Source organism: Carassius gibelio, chromosome A24, assembly GCF_023724105.1.
Source record: "Carassius gibelio isolate Cgi1373 ecotype wild population from Czech Republic chromosome A24, carGib1.2-hapl.c, whole genome shotgun sequence".
Taxonomy (NCBI): domain Eukaryota; kingdom Metazoa; phylum Chordata; class Actinopteri; order Cypriniformes; family Cyprinidae; genus Carassius; species Carassius gibelio.
In genome coordinates, this window is record NC_068394.1 from 10224571 (window position 1) to 10251433 (window position 26863).

At 36.5% G+C, this 26863-nt stretch overlaps 1 protein-coding gene across 4 annotated transcripts in view; it reads right to left on the bottom strand.

The window, feature by feature from the left end:
* The window catches only part of LOC127946207 (phosphatidylinositol 3,4,5-trisphosphate-dependent Rac exchanger 2 protein), a 144202-nt gene that overhangs the window by 73462 nt on the left and 43877 nt on the right, over positions 1 to 26863 (bottom strand). For all 4 annotated transcript variants that reach the window (XM_052542607.1, XM_052542608.1, XM_052542609.1 and 1 more), the window contains exons 14-25: positions 24049 to 24124; positions 23464 to 23536; positions 19467 to 19609; positions 19010 to 19102; positions 15823 to 15971; positions 15505 to 15590; positions 11716 to 11852; positions 10889 to 11006; positions 9720 to 9904; positions 7556 to 7717; positions 4107 to 4326; positions 3753 to 3960 (exon numbers count right to left, since the gene is read on the bottom strand). In XM_052542607.1, the coding sequence (XP_052398567.1) occupies positions 3753 to 3960; positions 4107 to 4326; positions 7556 to 7717; positions 9720 to 9904; positions 10889 to 11006; positions 11716 to 11852; positions 15505 to 15590; positions 15823 to 15971; positions 19010 to 19102; positions 19467 to 19609; positions 23464 to 23536; positions 24049 to 24124 (1650 nt within the window). The remainder of the gene's footprint in view (positions 1 to 3752; positions 3961 to 4106; positions 4327 to 7555; positions 7718 to 9719; positions 9905 to 10888; positions 11007 to 11715; positions 11853 to 15504; positions 15591 to 15822; positions 15972 to 19009; positions 19103 to 19466; positions 19610 to 23463; positions 23537 to 24048; positions 24125 to 26863) is intronic.

The following is a 26863-nucleotide window of genomic DNA, read 5'->3' on the forward strand; positions in this document are numbered from 1 at the left end:
TTCACTTCCAAAACACAACTGTAATAAAAACAGGAATTTTCCAACTGTTGACTCCAATAAACATTTATCAAAATAGCACTTATGATTTAAATGTTTTAGGTTTAAAAATCGGGTAGCTAAGCCAATTTTAGACCAGGAGTTTTTATCGTTTTATTTTTGAATATTATTGTGGTTTACCACGAATTCAATAAGCAAGGCCTTTTTAACTGAATCAGAGGAACATCGCTCAGGTTCAGATTTACATGTTGCAACTATTAAAAGATTTCTTTATCTTTTAATTATTCATATTAAAATGTTTTCACTGTAAAAAGATTTTGGTCTTTCTTAACAGGATACTTTTAACATTATACTGCAGATTACGTTCATTAAAATTAACAGTGACTATACTGTTAAGTTTCTATAAATACCTAGGTGCTTACTGACCAGCTTTTTGCCTCAGTCAGTTAGGAGTGAGTTCGCGTCTTGCGACTTATCTCACAAGTAACGTTACATAATTTCATAGCGCACGTGCAGAAATTATTAAAAACCATATACACAGATTGATTGCTCACAAAACGAAGTTTGAAATGCCCGCATCCTCCACCATAATGTAACAACAATGAGTTTTACATAGTAATTAACTCAAATGATATATAGGGAATTTGAATAATTAATCAAGAATTTGATTAATATATATCTCAGATGACAGTTACATTTAATTTTATTGATTATGAAAAATAGCTCAATTGCCAATACCAATACTAATCACAGGGCACTGTAATTTACTCATTAATATGTCAATATTACATTCTTCATATCAATTATTGTGATCTCTTACTGTAAATTACTGCAGATCAAACCGTGGTATGTCCAGCACACCACTGTAGACCTATCAATTTTCAATAAAGTTATCACGCCTTATAATTCAAGGAAAAGTATTCTCTGGCCATGAAAATATTATCCTATCCTTATGATAAATTTAGTTTCTAAATTTAGAGCTTGTAGCTAAAGACCAGAACATTTCAGTGACTCGTAATGTGAGTGGGGTGGAGTCCAGGCCAATCATTTTATATATGGGTTTTTAATAATTCAACTAGTAATACATCAAACTACAAATCACACAGAGTAAATATGCGTACGAAAATACAGACAATAAACATTTACAAGACATAACGGAATCCAAATAAAAGAGAGAGAGAGAGAGAGCGAGAGAGAGAGAGAGAGAGAGAGAGAGGGAGAAGTGGAGAAAGCGAGAGAGATCACAGAATGAGCCCAGGTATGAAAATCAGTCAGTAAACCTTAGTGAAACCAACAACGAATCAAATAATAGCAACACTTTAAAGCAGCATTTAAATCTCCATAGAAAACGATACTTGCATGGCCCAGTGGGTGAGCGTGGTACCGGCGACGCACGTGTGATGTCACGTGGTCCTTTGAAAACTGCGCGCGTGGGCCGGAGGCCGTGTGACGCGCGTGCAAGCTGCGCTGGATCTTGGCGTGAGCGTGGAGTCACGTGTTCCTTTGTTGCAAAGAGGTGTTCGTTCATCTTCGCGCGGTATTTGAAAGGTTCAACAAACAATGTTCCAGAATTCGTCTTCATTGTGTGGAGAGGCGAATAGTTGAATAAACTTAGTAAAGAAAAGAAAACAAAACAACGAAAATGAAAGTTTCCAAATGAGCCATGAAAATGGCTTTCCTCTCCTCAGTCCGTGTGCTGAGGGGGGAGGAGAACTGAGCGCGGCCCGAGGCCGCGCGGAGCGACGTGTCCGAGAACGGAGAACGGGAAGAAGAGCAGAAGAGCGAGAAGAGCGAGGCGGACCTTGTTCGGTCGACTCTTATAGCTTGAGATGTTCACGCCTCTTTTCGCGTGAACCACCCAATGAACATCCGCGATCTGAAGCGGCGGGAAAGTTCCTTTGTCTCTGTTGAGACAACCCCCTGATGATTTAGGGCCTGTCCGATTTCATCAGGAATATTAAAGCAAGTTCATTATTCCAGATTAAATACATTTTTCATTACTTTGCTCTAGATAAATGGGTCTGTCAAAGCATGACGATTACACAGATACTAAAATTAATATGTGCAAATGATCAAAACATGAAGATACATTCAAATGAAGAATTACACACATTTAAAGATTTGATTAACCCATGATAACACTGCAGATATTCCCAATTTATATGGGAAACCTCTAATGTACCGCAAAAACAATACTATACACATTAAGACTACATTTGAGTACATTCTATCATTCTTTTGTAAGGATTAGGTTTCCTGTCCTGTGGTCCTGTGTGGTCGTAAAATTTTACGAGCTACCAAGGAGTGTGGGGGTTGCAGAACATTTCTTTTTGAGAAAGTATAAGATTGAAATCAAGCATTCCCACTTATAAGTCAGCACTTTAACCATTTACCCAGGATTAACCATTTTATGCAATACACAAACATTCAAAATACATATTTAATAAAGGACTTACAAAAGTAAGGAACAAAAAGAAAGGTTTCTTTTTGTGTGTGTGTGTGTGTTAAGGAATTTGGGGGGGGTTTCAGGTATCCTTTGAGGCTCGCATGGGTATCGTAAAGTAATTTAAGTCCAGCCAGGCTGGCATTTAGTACCAACAGTCTGAATTTATAAAACAGAATTTAACCCATGAATCGCTGACCTGCATTTCTGTTACACTGTCAACCGCCTCCAGGCAGCCATTACAGCACTCTCTCTTGCCCAGGGCTGTGAGGAAGGTCATTATCTCCCCACCAGATCAAGGACGGCCTTGCCAATAAGTACAATCATAGACCTTCAGCCAGCAATCGACACTGACAAGCATATGGCAGCAGCAGTGAAAGGTGCCGCCCCACCGCAGATCAAGACTAGCTGTAATTGCCATCATGTCCATCGTGGATCTGAGCATGTGATGTCCATGCAATGATGAAAATTAAAAGCCTGATAGAACATTAGATTTATTATTATTATTTAAACTATATTTGGTGTGAATAGAATTGGAAAGGAGAGAGGGAAAGAGAAAGAAAGAGAATCAGGAGCTCTGTAATGCAGTCTTGTTAGTCGCTTTTGCCACTCTGCAAATTAGTGAGAGTGACATTTACAGTTTTCTTTTTTAGTTCAGTGCTCTTGTAGCAATTTGTTTTTGTTATTAATTTTTTTTTTTCATATATACATTTTGGAATAAGGGCCTCAGAGTGCCCCATTTCCTTCAAGGTGTTAATAGGCTTCCAAAAAAATAGCACACTTAATAAAATAATAATAATAAATCATTATTTATTTATATTATTTACTGTCTAACCTCTTGATCGAGGTATGTTTACATATTCACTGCATCACTAATATTAGCCATGGTTGTTTTGCACCAAACACCTAAATCATGATTTCGTTTTTCTGATTTCTTTCCACCCTTTCTGTGACTTTAAAAGCATGATAACCAGGTAGACCAGTTCATTCGAGGGTAGCCCACAAACAAAAGAATAAAGAGAATAATACATAAACCACAATGAAGGATCTCCTCCGATGAAAGATACTACTTTTCTAATAATCAAGCTCTCTTTGTGTTGAGTTATAGAGTTCTCTTGAAACAAAGGGCTTTTTAAAGTCTGTTTGCCTTTAAAGAGTTTTGATTCACTTCAAAACTTGACTTTTTTGTCAGTTTAAGTATCAAATTTTAAGACCGATGTTGACTAAGCTGAAAAGGCAAGCTACTATACATGCATGCATTGAACATTTTCATATGAAGAAACAAAGATGTTACCAAATAAAAATGTCATACTCGTGAATCTGGGCGGTGTAGCACTCCATCTCTTTGACGACAGTGGTGAGTTTTGTCAGCATTTTGTGATAGGCGTCCAGGGTGAGCAGTTCATCCTCCCGGAGGAGGAAGCGCAGACCGTGACCTTCTGCCCTGCTAAGACTGTGTCCTGATGGGGCGGCCATGCTTGTGATACTATGCTGGACATAAACCATGGGGTTCAGCTTGCCTGAAATCACAAACCAGCAGAGAAAAGCTAATAGACATGACCTAAAACCCAATATTTATTTCATAGGTGTCTTTAAACTGGCCTTTGCTTTCTGTAATGCACAGTCTCGGTTTGTACATTACATTTAGGACTCTATATTCACTCACCCTGCTCTGAATTGCGGCCTCCTTTCTCTAGAGTGTTTTTCCTGTTGTCCAGCTGGACTCCGAAGGCACTTCCAAGAGAAGTAGTGGTCTTGGGATAAGACACCTCCATTACGTTGATGTGACAGTTGGTGGGGCAAAAGTCACTGCTGTGTAGAGGGGAAACCTTGCTCTTCACCTGCTTGAATGTGGGCCAGGCCCTGTTCTTCAAAACCCGTGAAAACTGAAAGCAGAGAGGCATTAGTGTAAGTAGGCGAAGGGTCGAATGCTGAGAAAAATCGCTAAATGTGTGAGTAAAACTACTTAGCTAAATCAGCTGAACACAAATGTTATCGTGCTGGAAGAACAGACAGACCAACTAAAAACCAGCTTGGCTATGTAAGAAGACCAGTTAGACCGGGCTAGGAGACCTTGTTAAGCCAGATAAGACTAGCAAACCACCTAAGGGTGGTTTAAGATGGGCTATTCAGCATGTCATTCATCAAGTGCATAGTCAGTTTGTACCCTCAATCACTGTTCTCCAGAAGGAACGTCCTTTTTACACATGTAGAAAATCAGTCATATAGGGGTCATTTATTTAGAAAGCAAGACTATTCATGAATAGATCCATATTGCACCTGAAATTATAACTATCTTAAAATGTTTGCATTCAAAGTAACAGCTTCAGGCACAGGAGCATGTAATTGAATCAGTGACAGGCTGACAAGACCTCAACGCTCCCATTGAGCAGGGATTTGAACCTTGCCTTTTTCCAACAATGACATAACGATTATGGTTGTGCTCATGAATAGCTGTGGTCACGGACTACTCTGGATGGGTTACAGCTGCTCTGAACACGTAGCCTCCCCTCAGACTGGACTTCCCTCATTCCTGGCTAGCTTTGACAAACGGGGAGCTTCAGTGTCCGGCGTCCAGACCCTGCCAGACCTCTCACAGGGCCCTACTGAGAATGCAGCAGAAGGGAAATTATGCCACGGGATGGGATGTTTAGAGCTATTTAGACGTATTTTCCTTTTCTTGCTCTAAATAAGAGCAGCTGATGGAAATTGAAAATTACATTTTGCATAAGCCTGTTTCCCTTGGTACTGGCGGACTCAAATATTTCATCAATCAAGGCCAGCTGGTGTTAAAAAGGACAGGGTGGGACGGTTTCCTGTCCGGTAACCTAAATAGAAGTACTACAAGTCAAGCTAAGTTTTCTTAGCTGCAGCCATCTAAAGGCCACCAACTAGAGAAATGTATCAAGACACTGAAAATAGTTTTTAAAACATAAAATAAGATCCACCCCGCTAATAACACCAGGATATATAGCATATAGTTTTGGATGTGGGTGTGCAGGTGTCTACAATAGTCTTTTAGAACCAGCATTACCAATTAGATTTAGTCATCAAGCTTAATCAGAAAAAAAAATAATAAAAAAATTAAAAAACACAAATTTTATCCAACTTTTATGGTATAAAAAAAAAAAAAAAATATATATATATATATATATATATATATATATATATATATATATATATATATATATATATAGTAATAATATAGTAAGTATTCAATAAATAATATAAAAATATAAACAAAAACAAATATAAAAATATAAAATAATAATGATAAAGGTAGAAAATAAAAATAAGTAAAATATTATTCACAACATTCACAAATGTTTACAGAAGAAGCAGGAACCCAGTGTGCCTGTAGCTTGCTCTATTTCAGTTTTATCACGTGATAGAAAGACTAAGGCATTCTCAAGCCGAAGGGCAAATTTATCTAATCTGCAGCCTATTATGCATCAAACTAAGATTGATGTAAAGACACAAAGCACTGCCATCAAGTTAGCATTTTTAAACATTCGCTCACTAAAAAATATAATTTGTAATCAATGACTTTATAACCACTGACAATCTGGATTTTTTTGTTTCTAAACGAAACTGTTAGGAGAGGCGGAGGTGTACAGGTAGCTGCTCTATTTAAAGATGTCTAGCAATGCAAGCAAGTGTAATTTGGTCAGCACTTGTCTTTTGAATATATAAGACCTCCAAAATACTCTCCAGCCTTTGTTGAAGAGGTCACAGAAATGTTATCAATGATTTCCTCAGAGTTTGACTGTTTTGCTATTGCAGTGGATTTTAATATTCACATAGATAATGCAGAAAACAAAACTACAAAAGAAATGATAACGGTTCTAAACACTTTTTAAGTGTTTAGAACAAATTGCATATCACAGCTATGCTGATGATACCCAGATTTACCTAGCCTTATCTCCAAATGACTACAGCCCCATTGACTCCCTCTGCCAATGTATTGGTGAAATGAATAGTTGGATGTGCCAGAACTTTCTTCAGTTAAACAAGGAAACAAAGATGAAGTTTTCAAGGTGAATGCATACCTTGACTCTAGGTGTCAAATAACCAAAAACTTAAGTCAGGAATCTTGTGTGTGATTCTGGAGACAGACCTTAGTTTCAGTAGTCATGTCAAATCAGTAACTAAATCAGCATGCTATCATCTCAAAAACAAGACTTAGAGAAACTTGTTCATGCCTTTATCACCAGCAGGGTGGACTACTGTAACGGGCTCCTCACTGGCCTTCCCAAAAAGACCATTAGACAGCTGCAGCTCATCCAGAACGCTGCTGCCAGGATTCTGACTAGAACCAGAAAACCTGAGCATATCACACCTCAGGTCCTTACACTGTCCTCAGGTCCTTACACTGGCTTCCAGTTACATGTAGGATTGATTATAAAGTACTTTTACTCATTTATAAATCACTCAATGAACTAGGACCGAAATATATTATATACAGATATGCTCACAGAATATAAACCTAACAGAGCACTCAGATCATTAGGATTGAGTCAGTTAGAAATACCAAGGGTTCACACAAAACAAAGGGAGTCCACCTTTAGTTACTATGCCGCTAGCAGAATCAGCTTCCAGAAGAGATCAGATGTGCTAATACACTAGTCACATTTAAATCTAGACTAAAAACTCACCAGTTTAGCTGTGCATTTATTGAATGAGCACTGTGTGATGTCCAAACCAATTGCACTGTATTTTATGTAAAATAATTTTCTATTTTTAACTTTACATTCATTATATGTCCATTTTTAAATAATTTCCAAAGTTTTAAAATTGTAACCTATGTACAAATAATATTAGCATTTGCCCTCAATCACACCCAGCGAATGGAAAAGAGAAAGGAAAGAAAGACAGGAGTGAATAATGACAATATTTTCACTTTTAGGTGCACAGAATTGCTTTTTTAAATTATATCCTTTCCTTATTTTTCGACTCATTTTATATCTGCTTTTATACTTTGCTAAAAAAAAAAAAAAAAGCACAGCAAAGTTGTGCTTTACAAATGCCATGCCATGAGTTTTTCCAAGTGAGTAACCAGTCCAGACCTGTTTTTCATTCTGTAAGAAAAAGTAGTTTCACACAATGTTTGCTGACCTTCCTGTAATTGGTGATTCTTCGACTGATGTGCTCCAGTCTCTCGCCGCACATGGCACTGAATCTGGTCTGCAGGTCCTCAGAGATGAGCTCTGTGCTGGAGCTCAGTCGACTACAAGTCTGCACCAACTGCTCATCGTTCCTGGCCAAAGCTTCTAAAATCTGACAAAACACACAAAGACAGACACAGAGAATGAGTTTTGTCAGGGAAAAAAAAGGTCTTTGGTCATATACCAGATGTGCTTTTCAGCATTCCTCTGTCAGTAATACAGATAAAGTGAGCAAAAAAGAGTTTGAAACGTGCATTTCCCAAAACAGGGAAATGGTCCCTTGAGGTTGTTGCAGGGGTGTGCTGCATCCAACCAATATTTTCTTAATAGTTGTATGACTGTAAAAACAAGAATAGATGTGACGCATTATAGGAGTGTTTTATACAGTTATGGCCATTCATGTTCCAACACAATAAGCAGTAACCACGAGTTCCCAGTTCATTCTTAAAAAAAAAAAGCAACACGTGCCCTCAGCACAAGAAAAATAGTTTATGTATGTATGTATTTATTTATTAATCTATTTTTTTGCAGTTGCCATGTTACTTTACACAATCAGGGGTGATTTTATTTACAATCAGTGAAAAAAAAAGTTAGTTTTAATGAGTTTTTATTATTCACAAAATGTACTGAATTCATGGAATTTGAATTTTAAAATAAAATTCATGAAACGTTTAAAAATTTAAAATGCCATAAAAGTATTTTGAAAATCTGTAAAATGTTATTTAAATCCAAAACTGAATTTATAAAAAAGAAATCCTAAATAAAAATAATGTTTTTTTTCTCTAAATAAATTAATTAAATACAAAATTAAATATCTGAAATGAATTACAAAAAAAATAAAAAAAATAATAATAATATAAGTATTTAATGAGTATATAATATAATTATGATTTACTGGCAAATACCACGTTTACAGCTGTCTTTGCAAGAACAGTAGGGCAACAAAAAATAAATGTTACATACACGGTGGTAGAATTATTTTCTCAAAAGAGAGAGCAGCCTTTGCCTGTGAGACTGTGGAGGAAAGGTTAAATTTAAGAGCACACTGTGACCATAACAATTGCATGTAATCTGCCTAACAGCACTGAAATATGAAAAATCATCTGAAGAGAGTTTTCTCAGAGGAAGTGCAGACCTACCCAAGCAGATGTTTGTAATAAGGCTGAAATTGCTGGCAGTTAAGGGAATTAAAAACAAAAGATTCTTAATACGTAGAACATGTCAATACATCAGAGTCCCGTTAGCGTGCGTTTCTGAGACGTCACTATCAAGCTGCGACGCCTCCACTGCTTGGCAACAGAACAACGAACAGTCTTTCCTGACAGCTGTTGGTTCATTAATGCAGATTGTAAATCAAAGAGAATCCATTTTTAGGGAAATGAAATATGGCATACATTTGTAAATAAGCGTGATAAAAAGCTATTGAGAGCAGCTGAGATCACACACTGCAGGATGCTGCATGCAATGCTAAACATATTCAAGCAAACATTAATAATCAACAACAGATATCACACTTTACATAACCATATCTCTTTCTCTCACACTCTCTTGCTGACGCTACAAAATGAGACACGAAACCAGCAACACTCACAAAACGTAATAAAAAAAAATCCACCAACCTCAATCAAGAATTCTGTGATATTAAACAGGACAATACTTGATTGCCAATTGGATATTACAGTTCAAAAGTTTGGGGTAAGTTATATTAGATATATTTTTGGAAGGGTCGAATGAAAACATTGTCAGAGTCAGTAAAATTCATGTGGAAAAAATTTGCAGAAAAAATATGTTTATAAGAGGAATAGTTTAGTTGCACCCGAGTCTTTTAAGAGATTTATATCTCTTCCCTTCCATAGTCTCCACACAGTGACAAGCTCTATGATTTAAAGTGTTTATCCTTTTATTCCACAGCAGGGGGTCGTAAAGACTACTTTCATTTGTCACACACACTTCGTTTAAAATACTCTGCTGTCAGCTTCTATCAGTGGTTGTGTGTTACGCATGAACTGTGAAGAGGGCCTTACAAATGTACAAGACAATCCCTGTCGTCTCCTCTGCTTCTTTATGAATTAATTCACTGGTGTGTGTCTGTGGGATGACTCTTGTGACTCTACCTTGGCCGTGAGGTTAAAAAAGCCTTTTGGTTCCACCATTTTCTCCAAGACGTGACACTTCATCCCAGCCGTGCTATCGTATTCGTACATGACGCCGTACTCCAGATACACGTTATCCACCGTCAGGCTGACGTGATCTTTTTTTCCGTCTATTATGGCGATGGTGTTGAACTTGTCCATGACTTCTGTTGAACACACACACCAGTTTGGGTCAATGTTACTAGTCTGAGCAGATCAAAAGCACATAAATAATCCAAAGACAATATTTTAATGGCTGGAGCTCATCTAGAGACCACCAAATCTGCTTCCTGCTTAATAACAAAATACCAAAAATCTTTACATATACAAATGCAAATCTTTAGTGCTATTTTCTAACCCAGACTAACACCACTAAATGAACGAAGCGAATAAGTTCCAATTTATATTTTATTGGGTCAGTTAAGGTTAAGAGCAGTGTTATCTTGCCAGTGAATTTACTGACGAAAAAGCAGAAATGCTAAAAAAAAAAAAATATTTAAAAATATTAAAAGTATAATGAATTAAAAATGGTGAAGATGTGATAATATGATCATGATAAATTCATTTTTATAGAATTTTACTGTGTTACAGTTTTTCCATCACATTTTCATCATTTCATTGTCAATGAATTTAACAATTTAATTATACACAAAGTAAATTAGATATAGGTTTTTCTTGTAATTTCTACTGAACTAGGACTGTGAATGAAGAGTGAATGAAGGCAAGAATTAAATGAAAATGAAAATGAAAATGAAAATGAAAATTAAATTAAATTAAATTAAATTAAATTAAATTAGATTAAATTAAATTAAATTAAATTAAATTAAATTAAATTAAATTAAATTAAATTAAATTAAATTAAATACTGAGCATATTTAATAAAAAAAATCATTTTAATAAAAAATTAAGAATAAGTCATTACAAAATATTGACTACATTTACAAAAAAATAAAAAATAAGTGCTGTCAATAAACCATGAGACATGAGTTGTTTCCATGTCCTGCGAATCATGTATGAGGCCACTGATGTGAGACTGTAGAGTTAGTCTCAGAGAACAAAGAATAAGAGAAAATATCAGACTAGAGTGGGAGAATGAAAAAGTGTGTACTTGTGTGTACAGTATGTGTTTGCACTGGTGTGTGTAACAGCACCTTCAACTTTACACTCAAACACATCTCCCTTCTCCCCTGCAGAGGGCTTCTGATTGATTCTCTGGTGGTCTTCCTGAGCACTCTCGCTGTTGTTGTACACCCATTTAATGGAGTCTTGCTGCAATAAGGGACAATAGAACACATTTCAGACAAACTTGCTTTCAAAACAAGAATTGCAAGTTAATCACACACCAGCCTTTTCTTGCTTGAAGAATTTCCCCAAAATGGAACCAATGTGGTTTCATCTTTATCCCTAAATGTAGAATGAAAAACAACTTTGCTGAGTATATCAGGGCTTTTATATGTTTTCATATAGTACTGTATATAAGGGCCTTCATATGCCATTATATGTGCCTTTATCTTTATAACAGACTAAAGAACATCCACCCCACCTCTGCTTCTGTCAGCATCTCCCCTACATTTCCCTCCCTCTTGATGGTGGGCCGCAAATCCCTGCTCAGCAGGAGGGTGGGCACCCCCTTTCTTTTTTCCATTACTGATGGAAACCAGAGTCCAGCCAGTGTGCCAACCACACCGTCCTACTTCAGCCTGTGCCAAGCCTGTACTTTATTGCCCTGCAAAACAGGCCTCCCTGGCCCATTCCTTAACCCATATCCCTCACACCCCAGCCAGCTTCCTGGCCTTCTTCCCTGCCCTGTTCTGCAAGAAAAGCCATAACTGGTTTTAATGCTGGTTAATGATCCGGACAGGATCGCGAATGGTTCTGTTATATGCTTTGTAGTGCTTTTATATCCAGATTTACTATTTAGAAAGGTCAGGAGTATAGAGATTTCCATGGAGGGGCTGAGAGATGTTTGTACTCTTACTTGTGTGGGATGCCGGTACTTCCTGCAGGCTGTGACGTGGGCAATGACACTGGCGTGGCTTTCTTTGCTCACATTGATGCCGTTCACTTTAATGATGCACTGACCTGGATGAAGGCCTGCGACTGCGGCAACTGTGCCTTTTATGAAAAAGGAGAGATAAGATATAGTTGGCAAAAATCTAAGACAACTAGCATAAAACAGCAGAATGCAAAATGATGGACAATGCTAACTATATTAAGTACCGTATTTTCCGGACTATAAGTTGCACTTTTTTTCATAGTTTGGCTGGTCCTGCGACTTATAGTCAGGTGCGACTTATTTATCAAAATTAATTTGACATGAACCGAGAGAAATGAACCAAGAGAAATGAAACAATAGAAAGCATTACCGTCTCCAGCTGCGTGAGGGCGCTCGCGGCTGTAGACGGTAATGTTTTCTCTTGGTTCTTGGTTCTAAATAGATGCGACTTATAGTCCAGTGCAACTTTTTTCCTCATCATGACGTATTTTTGGACTGATGCGACTTATACTCAGGTGCGACTTATAGTCCGAAAAATACGGTAATCAGAAGCATTCAGTACTGAAAAGTACTGAAGATAAAAACTATTCAATTTACATTATTACAAAAAAATAAAGTTTCACTCAATATTTTTATGTTCTTTATGTTATTAGCATAACAACATGCTCACATCAAACTTCAAATTTTCCTCTGAGGGCTTTTTGTGTACTGTTTAATATTTGTCTGTGCTATGCATTGTTATGCTAAGTATGCTGCCGTTAGCTAGCAGCATGCTACTAATGCATTGATTCACCTGTGCATTTTACTCAATATTTGTATGCGTTGTATTTGTGTTTTTTAGAGTGTTTGCTCATCTGCAATACATTTATAGTACGTTTCCTATCAGACATCTTGCAGACGCACGTGTGCTATCTTGGGTTTGTAGTGTTATGTATGTATTTGTAGAGTGTAAAGTTGTTCCCCAATGTAAGATTGCATACTGGCTAGGGTACTGCTTTAGAAGGAATCTGCCTATGCAGCTGGTAGACAGTGAGATTCACTATTAGAACAGAGCTTTCTGAATTGAATAGATGTTATTGTGCATAAACAATGAGTTAGGGGTAAACATTATTCAACACCATCTCTGAAACACGCAATCTCATAAGCACACCCATAAATAGCTACTTAAATCTATAAGCAGAGCATGAAAAATGGCCCAGATTTTCTCTATAGTAACAATTATTTTTTCATAGTCCATGTCACTTGGCAGGGGCGCCCCTTTCTGCATTACAGCAGGTGATACTATAAACTGTAAAATGACTGGTTAGCAAAGCTTCAGTTAAATCGTGACCTGTTTATCTGAAGTTGATGTGTGGTTCCTGAAAAAGGTGTCTGAAGACTAAGCCAGCATTTGAAAGTTCACTGCAGAGGCTAAATATTCATAGTTTTTTTTGCATAATCTCCTGAACAAGGCCTTAAACTGAATATCTTTTTCGGTATCAAGGGTGCACTCCTCTGTAAAAGGTTGATGTGTTTCTCTAATCACACTTTATGGTCCAAAGTCTTGACTCAGCAAAGGTTTGTTTTTGTTTTGTTTGTTTTTTTCTGAGCAAATGCTCTCTTACTTTTATAGTCTTCCAAACTCAGGCAAAAGCAATTTTAAGAACAAGCAAGCACATTAGGCAGGGTAATAATTAGGTAATAAGGTGTTCCTGAAGGTCAAGTGGTAGAGCATTGTGTTAGCAAGTGCAAGGTTGGGGGTTTGAATCCCAGGGAACACATGTTAGGAGAAAACTGTTAGTTTGAATGCAATGTAAGTCGCTTTGAGTAAAAGCGTCTGCTAAATGCATAAATTTAATATAATAATAATCATAACTCCCCACTGAGCTTATAACAGCAATCACCACAAAGACTTGCTGAAAAGACTTGCTTACGCTAGCATATATGTCCATACTGTACCTTCCACAATTTATTCTAGTTAGTTTGGTTCAAGTTCAAGCAAAGCCTAGCTAAAAGCTTGTTGACGTCACCACAATCTTGCTAGCCAAGATTGTAGACTAGGGGTGCTTCTCAATCAGCTCCCTTGCTCCCGAGTTCGTGAATCAGTATATCGTCTTTTTGACATCTGATAGGAAACGTCCTACAGATGTATTGTCGTAAAATACTAACAAGACATTTTGTCTTCTATCGTGTCATCATATTTATCAAGTTGGCTCATGTGGTTTATGTTTTGCGCTTCAGAAATGTGACATAATTTCCAGTAAAGGAGCGTAGTGAGCAACAATGTTCCCTAGTTTTTGTGGTGCTTTGTTGGATTTTTCAGGGAGTGAACTATCCAGTGCACTGGAAGGATTTAGCAAAAAATAAATAAAAAAAAATGGCAGACTCCCTGATCCGTGCCCTGACTACTGAACTAGGGAGCTGATTGAGATGCACCCCAGATTTGATAAAGATGCTGTAAGCAATGTTAGCATTCTTGGCTAACTTCTACTACAGTTAGCAAAACACATCACAAACACATTATGTTAGTTATCCAATTACTGCCAGACACGTTAGCCATCAAAAATACTTTAGCCTTTCTAGTGTAGCTGGATGACTAGTGATATTTTACTGATTAAGTTGGTTTGAAGTTGTGTCCTTTGTTTTGATGCCCGATGCCAATATCTTAGAGGAGAGGTTGGCTGATGGGCAATATTAATTTGCTTTATATGATACCACACTAATTTAATTTTAAAAGTAGTAAATAACACATGCATAAATGCAATTGAATGTATATGTGTTTTAGATAATATTTCCACAAAGTTTTTTTTTTTTTTATGAATAAATTTAAATAAATTGCACTTGATACAAAAATTAATTTGTAAAACAAACAGATTCATACTTTAGATAGGAACTTCTTGATTCTTTTATCATGTAATCTTAACATAGTATTGTTCACAAATACAGACATTAAAAACACAAAAAAAAAATGAATTCAATTCCTTTACCAGCAGTGTAATCAGTAATCTAGCACGTTTGTGTATACTAGGAATCATAATTTTCAAAGAAAGACCAGGTTCTCAGCAATGTCAAAATAAAAGCGCCACCATCTGACGCTTATCGGCCAGTCTGAAAAATTTAGCGATAACGGAAAAATACCAAATAGCGGCCAAAATAAATTAGCCATGGCAACATATTTTTACATTCTTGCTAACTTCCACATGAATCAGCAAAACCCTTCAAGCCCTTCGGATAAATGGTACCTTTCCAAAAAAAAAAAAAAAAAATCAATCAAATTAATTGCATTCATTCAGAATCAGAATTTTTAAATAACAAATTTTGGATGCAAGTAGCTTCTGTTTGTTGTGAAGTGAGGATTGTCTCTCATTCTCTTCAGAAGTGATAGTGCAAGCTGGATTGTTTTTCTTTTTTCATTCGTCTCTCACCATGTTTGATGAGAATGCACGCTGGATGCACCAGGAAGTGAGAGCTGTGCAGCTTGTTCTCTCTATAGATGTGTATATATATATATATATATATATATATATATATATATATATATATATATATATATATATATATATATATATATATATATATATATATATATATATATATATATATATATATATGTGTGTGTGTGTGTGTGTGAGTGTGTGTGTGTGATGTTCTTCTCAGTCTGGCTCAAGTCAAGTCATGTACCTACAGCTCCAGCTGTGATCCAGCTGAGGTTCAAAAAACACAGTAGGACTTAAAGGGCACAAGTAACTTCCTTTAGCCCAGCCTAGTTTTTCTCTCTATATTGACTCTTACCTCTGCCAACAGCATGCACCACAGATGGGCCAAACCCCCGGATCTGAAAGCCCAATCCGTCCGCAGAGTCTGGGATCTTCACAGTCCTGTGGAGCAGATAGACACACAGACATCATTTTGTTCATCAAATGCAGCACATTTTCCGGCCTTTGTTTCAAGCATATTGTGCATTCTGAGTTGCAGTTAAATAGGTGATATCTATCAATAAAAGGATGTTTATCTGGCAGGTTCTTTATTTCATTGATATCAGGCTTTATAGACAATCTGTCTGGTGTTATGAATCCTCGGATCACAGGAGATGAGAGGTTTTCTACTCACTCTCTGGGTTTGGTGCTGACCAGTACTCTGAGGGGACGTTTGCTGTGGAAGCACTGTTTTAGGAAGTTTTCCACATCGTGGAATGGTCTCAAGAAGACCAGGTCCCCATTAATAGCAAAGATCTTTTTCCCCACTTCCAGACCAGCCATCTGCACGAGATACACACAGGAATATCAAATAACCTCTCAATCTAGATATGTAGTTGTTCCAAAATTCAGTTTACACAAAAATATTAAGCGGCATACTGTAACTGTTTTCAACAGTGATAATAATAAAAATTCAAATCTGCATATTAGCATGATTTCTGAAGGATGGTAATGGCTGCTGAAATTTCAGCTTTGTCATCACGGGAATAAAAATACATATGGAAAATAACTATTTTGAGGTCATATATATGAATATAAACACTCACCTAAAGGATTATTCCCAAAGCACCATACAAATACTGTGTTTGACCCCCTTTCGCCTTCAGAACTGCCTTAATTCTACATGGCATTGATTCAACAAGGTACTGAAAGCATTATTTAGAAATGTTGGCTCATATTGATAGGATAGCATCTTGCAGTTGATGGAGATTTGTGGGATGCACATCCAGGGCACGAAGCTCCCGTTCCACCACATCCCAAATATGCTATATTGGTTTGAGATCTGGTGACTGTGGGGGCAAGTTTAGTACAGTGAACTCATTGTCATGTTCAGAAACCAATTTGAAATGATTCGGGCTTTGTGACATGATGCATTATCCTGCTGGAAGTAGCCATCAGAGGATGGGTACATGGTGTCATAAAGGGATGGACATGGTCAGAAACAATGCTCAGATAGGCCTTGGCATTTAAACGATGTCCAGTTGGCACTAAGGAGCCTAAAGTGTGCCGAGAAAACATCCCCCACAACATTACACCACCACCACCAGCCTGCACCGTGGTAACAAGGCATGATGGATCCATGTTCTCATTCTGTTTACACCAAATTCTGACTCTACAATCTGAATGTTGAGACTCATCAGACCAGGCAACATTTTCCCATTCTTCAACTGTCCAATTTTGATGAGTTTCGTGCAAATTGTAGCCTCTTTTTCTTATTTGTAGTGGAGATGAGTGGTACCCGGTGGGGTCTTCTGCTGTTGTAGCCCATCCGCCTCAAGGTTGTGCGTGTTGTGGCTTCACAAATGCTTTGCTGCATACCTCGGTTGTAACGAGTGGTTATTTCAGTCAAAGTTACTCTTCTATCAGCTTGAATCAGTCGTCCCATTCTCCTCTGACCTCTAGCATCAACAAGGCATTTTCGCCCACAGGACTGCCGCACACTGGATGTTTTTCCCTTTTCACCACCATTCTTTGTAAACCCTAGAAATTGTTGTGTTTGAAAATCCCAGTAACTGAGCAGATTGTGAAATACTCAGACTGGCCCGTCTGGCACCAACAACCATGCCACGCTCAAAATTGCTTAAATCACCTTTCTTTCCCATTCTGACATTCAGTTTGGAGTTCAGGAGATTGTCTTGACCAGGAACACACCCTTTAATGCATTGAAAGAACTGTCTTGTGATTGTTTACTAGATAATTGCATTAATGAGAAATTGAACAGGTGTTCCTTATAATCCTGTAGGTGAGTGTATATATATATATATATATATATATATATATATATATATATATATATATATATATATATATATATATATATATATATATATATATATATATATATATATATCATGTATGTATGTACATGAATGGGTGGCTGAATGCACAGATAAATTTCATTTTCACGGGTGGAGGGTTCAATCCTTTCATCTATATATGCAACTTCCTGCTCTGAGCTTTCAAGTGGATGTAATTCATTCACTCTGTGCTACACTGAATGGATTGGAAACGTCTCTTGACAGCTATAAATATAACCATTCTTCTTTTACAATAAAATGCACAGTCTTCTGTTCCCAGATCATGTTTTTCCTCTGCAATGAGAAACATTGTTGGGCAGCTTTTCCCTTTTCTTCTGTTGCTTCCTCTTCCTCTTTCCCTTTTTCATTCACTTTTCTCTTATTATTAAGGCTCTTTATCTTATTCTCTCTCTCTTGATCACTGTCTTTTTATCAGTTACAAACACGAAAGCCCATTGTGCTATTTTTATGAGACAGCTCTTCATCTCTGTAAGTGCACAGCTGGATTTTATTGCCTATTTCCCCTTTTTTTCACTCTGCTCCACACTGGAAACAGATCCACATGCAATGCATCACCCGTACTGTGATGCACAAGTTACTTGAGACCTAGGTAGCATCACTCTCTCTATGTCAGAACCGAGTCAGTTTTCTTGACCACATTTACCAGCATTTAATCTAACAGATCAAATATATTAAAGCACAAAAAGGGAACCTCAAGACTGGTGTGATTTGAGGTCTATTTGTGTTATAAGCCCACAAACATTAAAATTGCAAAGCAAGTTCAATTGGAGAGTGTTAATTACTAATTAAGGTTTTTAATTGATATTTGAATGCCTAATTTGTCTGCTCAAGCACAAACAAATGAAAAGATTAGCTTGACAACAGGTGTGTAAATGTTCTCATTAAACCCCTCACCACTGTTTTTTTTTTTCTTTCTAATTTTACTATGCTTGGAAATACATTGGAGAAACCTATCTTTTATATTCACAATATTGGGTCGTGACCCAAAAACAGTCTGCAGGTATGTTCTGAAAGAGAGCAGGGACAAACTATGCTAAATTATCATACAATAGTTATGAATGCAACTTGAAAAGGCTTTTCAAAGGAGAGAAAACACTCTTCATATGCAAACAAGGTTGCACAACATTTTTAAATATAAGTAGTGGGTTTCAATTTACTCAATTATCTCATGATACAAATGTTACCAGTATCATTAAATTATTAACCATGGCTGTGTGTTTGTTTTTGAAACCCTACCAGGTATATGTAGTTACTATTTTATAAAAGCCCAATGAAGCTACTATTTATAATGATTTTAAACAGCTAAACCATTCATTTTTAAGGCTTATTGCTTTATTGTATCATTTTAAGGACAGTTTTCTTTTTTGTACAATAAAAATACTGGTAAACAACTCAAGTCACAACTTCATTCCTAAATTAAAATCTGGGTCTTGATGCAAAACTTGTTGAGAACTCAAAAAAAATAAAAATAGGATTCCTTTAACAGAAAGGTAACACACGCACCTCAGCATGAGAACCTTTCTCCACTGATTTGACGATGAGAACTCTGTTTCGATCTTCTAACGTGAAGCCATAACCCCCTTCACTTGGCTTTATCTGAAATCAGAGTACACATTTCACAGTTATCATGACTTAGTAGCTTTGCTTTTGTCATGCATAGACATTTTATTACAATTAATATTTTGGAGCTGCTCTTAGAACGTGAACTTCAATCTCTCATGTGCCCAAACTGTCAACCCAGTTGACTTCATGTTTAAGTGTAATGAGAGGCTGGTATAGAAACAGTCAAGCATAATTACTGGTGAAGACTCTAGAGTCAGCGCTGGCCTGAGTTCAGACCCCCTTTATGTGCCAAAACAGAAAAGCCCCATGCGAGTGGATGAAAACCACATGGGCTCAAGCCAACGTGCGCTATTGTAAGTGCCATCAGCTGTATGCGATTACAGACGACATCTCTCACCAGCAGCGACTTGGCGATGACATTCTCCACTATTTTAAGATCATGCTTTATGGGCTTGTGTTTGGTGTTGGAACCCTCCATCTCCTCATCAGCAAAGAAACGAAACAGAAGAGGCTCATCCTTAAATTCACTTTTTTCCAAAACTGCAGAAGAGACAAAAACAAGATGTTATAGGACGAATTATACCTGATGCTCGTTCAGAAATGCTAAATGTCAGCAAGCCTAAAATTAGATAGTTGACGTGAATTTGGGAAATTTACATGTACTGTAGTTTCACATGCTAAACTCTGTCTAAATATAATTCATATATATATATATATATATATATATATATATATATATATATACAGTATTGTTCAAAATAATAGCAGTACAATGTGACTAACCAGAATAATCAAGGTTTTTAGTATATTTTTTATTGCTACGTGGCAAACAAGTTACCAGTAGGTTCAGTAGATTGTCAGAAAACAAACAAGACCCAGCATTCATGATATGCACGCTCTTAAGGCTGTGCAATTGGGCAATTAGTTGAAAGGGGTGTGTTCAAAAAAATAGCAGTGTCTACCTTTGACTGTACAAACTCAAAACTATTTTGTACAAACATTTTTTTTTCTGGGATTTAGCAATCCTGTGAATCACTAAACTAATATTTAGTTGTATGACCACAGTTTTTTAAAACTGCTTGACATCTGTGTGGCATGGAGTCAACCAACTTGTGGCACCTCTCAGCTGTTATTCCACTCCATGATTCTTTAACAACATTCCACAATTCATTCACATTTCTTGGTTTTGCTTCAGAAACAGCATTTTTGATATCACCCCACAAGTTCTCAATTGGATTAAGGTCTGGAGATTGGGCTGGCCACTCCATAACATTAATTTTGTTGGTTTGGAACCAAGACTTTGCCCGTTTACTAGTGTGTTTTGGGTCATTGTCTTGTTGAAACAACCATTTCAAGGGCATGTCCTATTCAGCATAGGGCAACATGACCTCTTCAAGTATTTTAACATATGCAAACTGATCCATGATCCCTGGTATGCGATAAATAGGCCCAACACCATAGTAGGAGAAACATGCCCATATCATGATGCTTGCACCTCCATGCTTCACTGTCTTCACTGTGTACTGTGGCTTGAATTCAGAGTTTGGGGATCGTCTCACAAACTGCCTGTGGCCCTTGGACCCAAAAAGAACAATTTTACTCTCATCAGTCCACAAAATGTTCCTCCATTTCTCTTTAGGCCAGTTGATGTGTTCTTTGGCAAATTGTAACCTCTTCTGCACATGCCTTTTTTTTAACAGAGGGACTTTGCGGGGGATTCTTGAAAATAGATTAGCTTCACACAGACGTCTTCTAACTGTCACCGTACTTACAGGTAACTCCAGACTGTCTTTGATCATCCTGGAGGTGATCATTGGCTGAGCCTTTGCCATTCTGGTTATTCTTCTATCCATTTTGATGGTTGTCTTCCGTTTTCTTCCACGTCTCTCTGGTTTTGCTCTCCATTTTAAGGCATTGGAGATCATTTTAGCTGAACAGCCTATAATTTTTTGCACCTCTTTATAGGTTTTCCCCTCTCTAATCAACTTTTTAATCAAAGTACGCTGTTCTTCTGAACAATGTCTTGAACGACCCATTTTCCTCAGCTTTCAAATACATGTTCAACAAGTGTTGGCTTCATCCTTAAATAGGGGCCACCTGATTCACACCTGTTTCTTCACAAAATTGATGACCTCAGTGATTGAATGCCACACTGCTATTTTTTTGAACACACCCCTTTCAACTAATTCAACTAATTGCCCAATTGCACAGCCTTAAGAGCGTGCATATCATGAATGCTGGGTCTCATTTGTTTTCTGAGAATCTACTGAACCTACTGGTAACTTGTTTGCCACGTAGCAATAAAAAATATACTAAAAACCTTGATTATTCTGGTTAGTCACATTGTACTGCTATTATTTTGAACAATACTGTATATATATATATATATATATATATATATATATATATATATATATATATAATATAATATATATAATGTGTATTACACACTGCATACACAGTATATATTAAATTAAATAAATAACAAAGAATTAAAAAATAAATAAAATAGTATTATGATTTGAAATCATCATCATTATTAATATCATTACTATTACATTATTTAATATTCATATACTTTTTTATATTTTTTTAATTATATATTTTATATTTGATTATATTATTACTATATTCTCTTTTTTGTATATAAAAACAACGGTAGCACTTTAGTATAGGGTCCAATTCACACCAATAAGTAGTTGCTTATTAGCATGTCTATTATTAACATATTGGCTGTTTATTAGTGCTTATAAAGTACATATAATGCATGATATCTATAATCCTACCCAATACCCTAAACTTAACAACTACCTTATAAACTATTAAAAGTCATAGTTAATGGTTAGTTAATAGTGAGAATTGGACCCTAAAATAAAGTGTGACCAAAAAAAAACATTATTTGACTACTACTTAATTTAATTTCACTTAATTTATTAATTTCATTAATTTAATATCACAGAAATTATTAAAGGTATTCTATAACTGACAGAACAAGAAGCAACTTTATAGCAACTAATTTTTTATTATGTTTTGGCTGCTGCCTGTCATGCAGCAGATGAGAATCTAATTGATTTGTAAATTGAAATTGTGAACTACACAGAAGAGGGTAACACAAAAATGTACTGGAATGAAAAGTGCCATACAGAGAGTTTCAGAGGGGAAGCCTTTTCTAGGGAAAGTGGGTCCCGTGAAAAGGAACAGTCTGTCACACCGGCAACAAGGGCTTTAAACAGTCCCTTCACTTTTTGTAATAAAAATACCACCCATGAGAAAAAAGAGGTCCAATGTTCTCTAGACTTCTGTAGGCATTAGATAAAGCTGAATTACCTTTGATTGTCAAATAACCAAGTAAACATCTTAAATGAATGAATGCAATGGTTGCTTACCAGGCCAAAAAAATAAAAGCATAGTCAGTCAAGTTATTACATTCTATAAATTTGTTGGTAGTTTGCCGCATATGAAACTCAATTGCAGGCTGTTGGGAGACTATAAATGAGTCACACAAACATGATCTGGACTTTGGCATCGAGTGCCCTGAAAATGAGACCCGGATCCTGTAAACAAACGCTTGCCATGACAACTAGCCAGTCAAACTTGGATTGTAGAGAAGGTCAAGGCTGTTAGTTAAAGGAATCAATCCAGTTAGAGGAAAAGTTTTGCAATGTGTAATTTAGCTCATACACAACAACGACAAAAAATGCTTTTAATCAAAAAAATGTTCTAAAAACATCAATTTCGCACATATCAAACTGAGAAAAATCAACTGTTAACATGGCTATTATCTTATAATTAGGGTTATTAGAGTTATTGATTCAATGTCAAAATCAAATCTCACAAAAAGACACCCATTGAACATTGAACAAATAACAAATAATAATAATAATCAATGAACAAATCAATGAATGATCCATGAACAAATCAGTAAAATTATTAGAACAAATGACTCACTCAAAACACACACACAAATAAATACTTCTCACTCTCTAAAGCCATAGAACTAATCAGTGACTAAATCACTGAATGCACCTAAATCACTAAATGAATCTGAACGAATCTTTTGGGTGAATGGACTCACTAGAAGTCACCGAGATGAATCAAAGATCACTCCTAATAAAATGAATGAAGTTTATTTCCCTTTTCCCATTGGCAAATTGTATTTTTTTACATTGTTGCTGTTGTTTTATAATCTAAATATCACTACGTTTCTATGATTTACGCATAAAACATCCTGGTTGACACTTTTGGGATGAGTTAAGATAAGGCGCGCACACACAAAGACAACTTTGACAGATACAATGTCAAAGAGACAAAAAGAAAAGGTAGAATCAGACAGACACACAGAAACAAAGACAGGAAATAAAAAAAAGAAACAATAACATAAACAGCTACCATACCATGATGCATGAAACCATTGTCACACAGCTCCACCCCCAAGATCAGCGCCTCTTCTCTGTTTCGGCAGTCACCCTTCATAAGAGAAAGAGACAAGTGCCAACCTCTTTGTCTGCTTACAAGTGGTCAAAATGTCACACCCTCATTTGCCTTTGAGCTAAAGAAAACCACATTTAATTCACACAAACACTACTGTGGTCAGGTTACCGAAGTGTGACAACTCTGAAGGGACTCTGGAGGTCACTTGACTGCCTGGCAATAATTTCATAGTCGAACACTACGCTTCATCTCATTGAACACTCATTGAATATGAAAGTTGCCTCTAAATCTCTGAATCACACTTCAAATTTAATCAAAACTTTAATTCTCATGATGACTGTTTTTAAGTGCTCAGAATTAGACTATGTGGCTGGACATTAGTTTACTGGAACAGTTCTTCTGCCTCAGCATATCCGAGATTATCCTGGATTATTTTAGGAAACAGCTACCACTTTTGCTCCATGCTTTCCTCTTGTCTCATTTCCTATGTATGTCAATCTGTCTATAAAACAATATAAATTTCCAGAACAATCATACTCAAATCTTACCTGTGCTATCAGCCAGTCTATCAGTTTGTTGGCCATCACCACCGATTTATATGTTCGTAGATGATAATCCTTATCCCTGCATGGAAAACAAGATAAATTTCACTTGAACAGTTCAAAAGAATTCTCCTCTTTACACACACATTTCAAGCTAAACTTGAACCTTTTCCCTTACTTGCATTTGGCTGAAAAATTCTTGAGAGAGCTGTTCTGGCTCTTACATCACGACAACCCTTTCCTCTCTATTTTTCTTTCTTCTCTGTCTTTCCTTTACCGTGAATTTCTTTTATGGCTGCACAGGGGTCATAATAATAATGGACCGAATAAAGACTCTCTGTGCATATTTTGCTCTTGCTGACCATGCTAAGTGGCACAAACGAATCTAAATGAATCAGAACAAATAAAGACACTTGTGACCATATAAAGCCAATTAATGAATCAGTGAACGAACCTGAATTAATCAGAACAAATCTTTTTTCATCCGTTAATAGCTTATTTTTAATGAACTGAGTTAATGATTCAATGTTTCACTCAAAAAAAACTTGTCACCACCTAAATCCATTTAACAAATCAGTAAAACAAATCAATGAACAAGACAACAAAAGTCACTTGTCACAACCTAAAGCCAATGAATGAATCAGTGAATAAATCATTAAACAAATCACCAAAAGACACTAATCACTACCTAAAGCCAATGAATGAATCAGTGAATAAATCCATGAACAAAGCAGTAAATTAATCTAAACAAATCTTTTTTTCAGTTGTGAACTACTTGTTTTAAATGAATTGTTGAGTTATTGATTCAATGGTTAACTTAAATCACACAAAGACACAAGAGCTGTTTTTTTTCTTCTTTTTTTACATATCTTGGTCATCAATTTTGGGATGTATATGACTATATATACAAATAAGATATGACTACATGAAAAAAAAATTAAATACAAGTTCAAACATGGTTGGATTAGCATGCTAACAGCGTGTAAATTACAGGTTTACAAGATTAAACCATTCTGCAAAAGGAAATTCGGTACCGCTTTAGTAAAAAAACATTCAGATGGGTAACTTTGGCCAATGGGTTGCATCTCATGCTGTTTTTAACACTGGCATTGCATATTTAAGATGGTGTGTCATGTTAAAAATAGTTTGATTTAAAGAATGCGTTTCAAGACCCTATATTCTCTAAACAAACACGGTTCTCCATTCCAGTAGAGGTCAGCAGGTGACTCACAGCTCAGTTTGGCCCAGGAATGGGTCAAATGGATGCTTTGTGGTTGTTTCCAGACCACAGAAAATGAACTGTACCAAAGATTTTCCCATGAAGCCAAGAGTCTCTTGGGGGACACTTGTTGCGCTAGGTCAGAAAGCTATAGGGCCCACACCCTACAAACTCACACACACTCAACTCCAAACTTAGCAGCTTAAATTCAAAGAATTCGAAAGAGAAACATCCCCATTCCATTTTTACACAACTAAACCCTTTCAGATGACAGGAAATGTGCTCTCAAAGGAATCCTCCCTCACATGCTGTGTATGATGATTTCTGTACAATTATTTAAGGATTTGTTTTAATCACAGACCACAAGTGTGAGTCTGGACAGGCCTTGCCATGAATTAACCGCTACAGACATAAAGCCAGCCCTTTCCTCTGTAGCTGTACGCAAAACTGTCAGCGTGACAAATGAGAGTAAACAGCATTACCACAGGCAGTCATATGCCTGGCAAAAGAGCACTGCAATATGTAGGACAAGTGTGTGCAAAGTCAACCAAACCTTTCAAATCCTTTTCAGTCTCCTGATTTTGGGCATTTGGTCATTTTTAAACACTCTTAGATATTCACTTTCTTTTACTTCTTTCTACTTCTCACTGTTATACAGTGTGGCTGGAATGTTAGTCATCCTGGACTTCGAGCGCAGAAGAGCTGTTATATAGTTAGCAGTTAGTAGTATATATATATATATATATATATATATATATATATGTATGTATATATATGTATGTATGTATATATATATATATATATATATATATATATATATACACACATACACACAGTATATGGGTAAGGTGGGGGTGTGAAGCCCTTCCAGAGCCCCTCCAACCAGCAGGAAATACCAAATAATTAAACTAGAGCTGGATTCTCCAATTATAGCTTTGCACAGAAGACATGCTCAGTACAGGGTACAGAAATATGGGAATGTATGCATTCCTAAGCCCTACTCAGACATAATTGTTTCTCATGGGGATGTCAGTAAAAATGAATTTGCATGGTATCTCGGCGATAAAACTCATGAATTGAGAAGGCGATTTGTTCACAGTGGAGGAGTGGGTTCCTATATACATGCTGCAAATGGTCTTTGTGTGGTCAGTCACATGATTGTCAGCTCTAAACAAAATGCCTGTTACTGCTTGTAAAATTTATAAACCATACTAAATTATGCCTTAAATTGTTAAAACCTTTTATATATCAACTCGGGTCCCCACACAAAATAAGCATTCTTTGCTTTGACAAAAACTTACATTTTTATGCAATTTACTTTACAGAAAATGGCTTGCAAGTCTTAAGAATGCATTTATGGGATGGAATATTTCTGGTACAATCCAACAGGCCTTCAACAACGATTGTAGAATTTAGCATAAAATTGGAAAATGAATCCATCTGATAATCTGAAGTCCTTTAGCTTTGTGTTTACATGCAGAATTTAGTGTCCTGTGGTCTGTCAGCTGCCAAAATCTCGGAATGCACCTTTTCCACATTTAGAGCTTCCATTCTGATTACTCAGATAGGAGCATGACACAACATTGTGTACAACTCCACAAA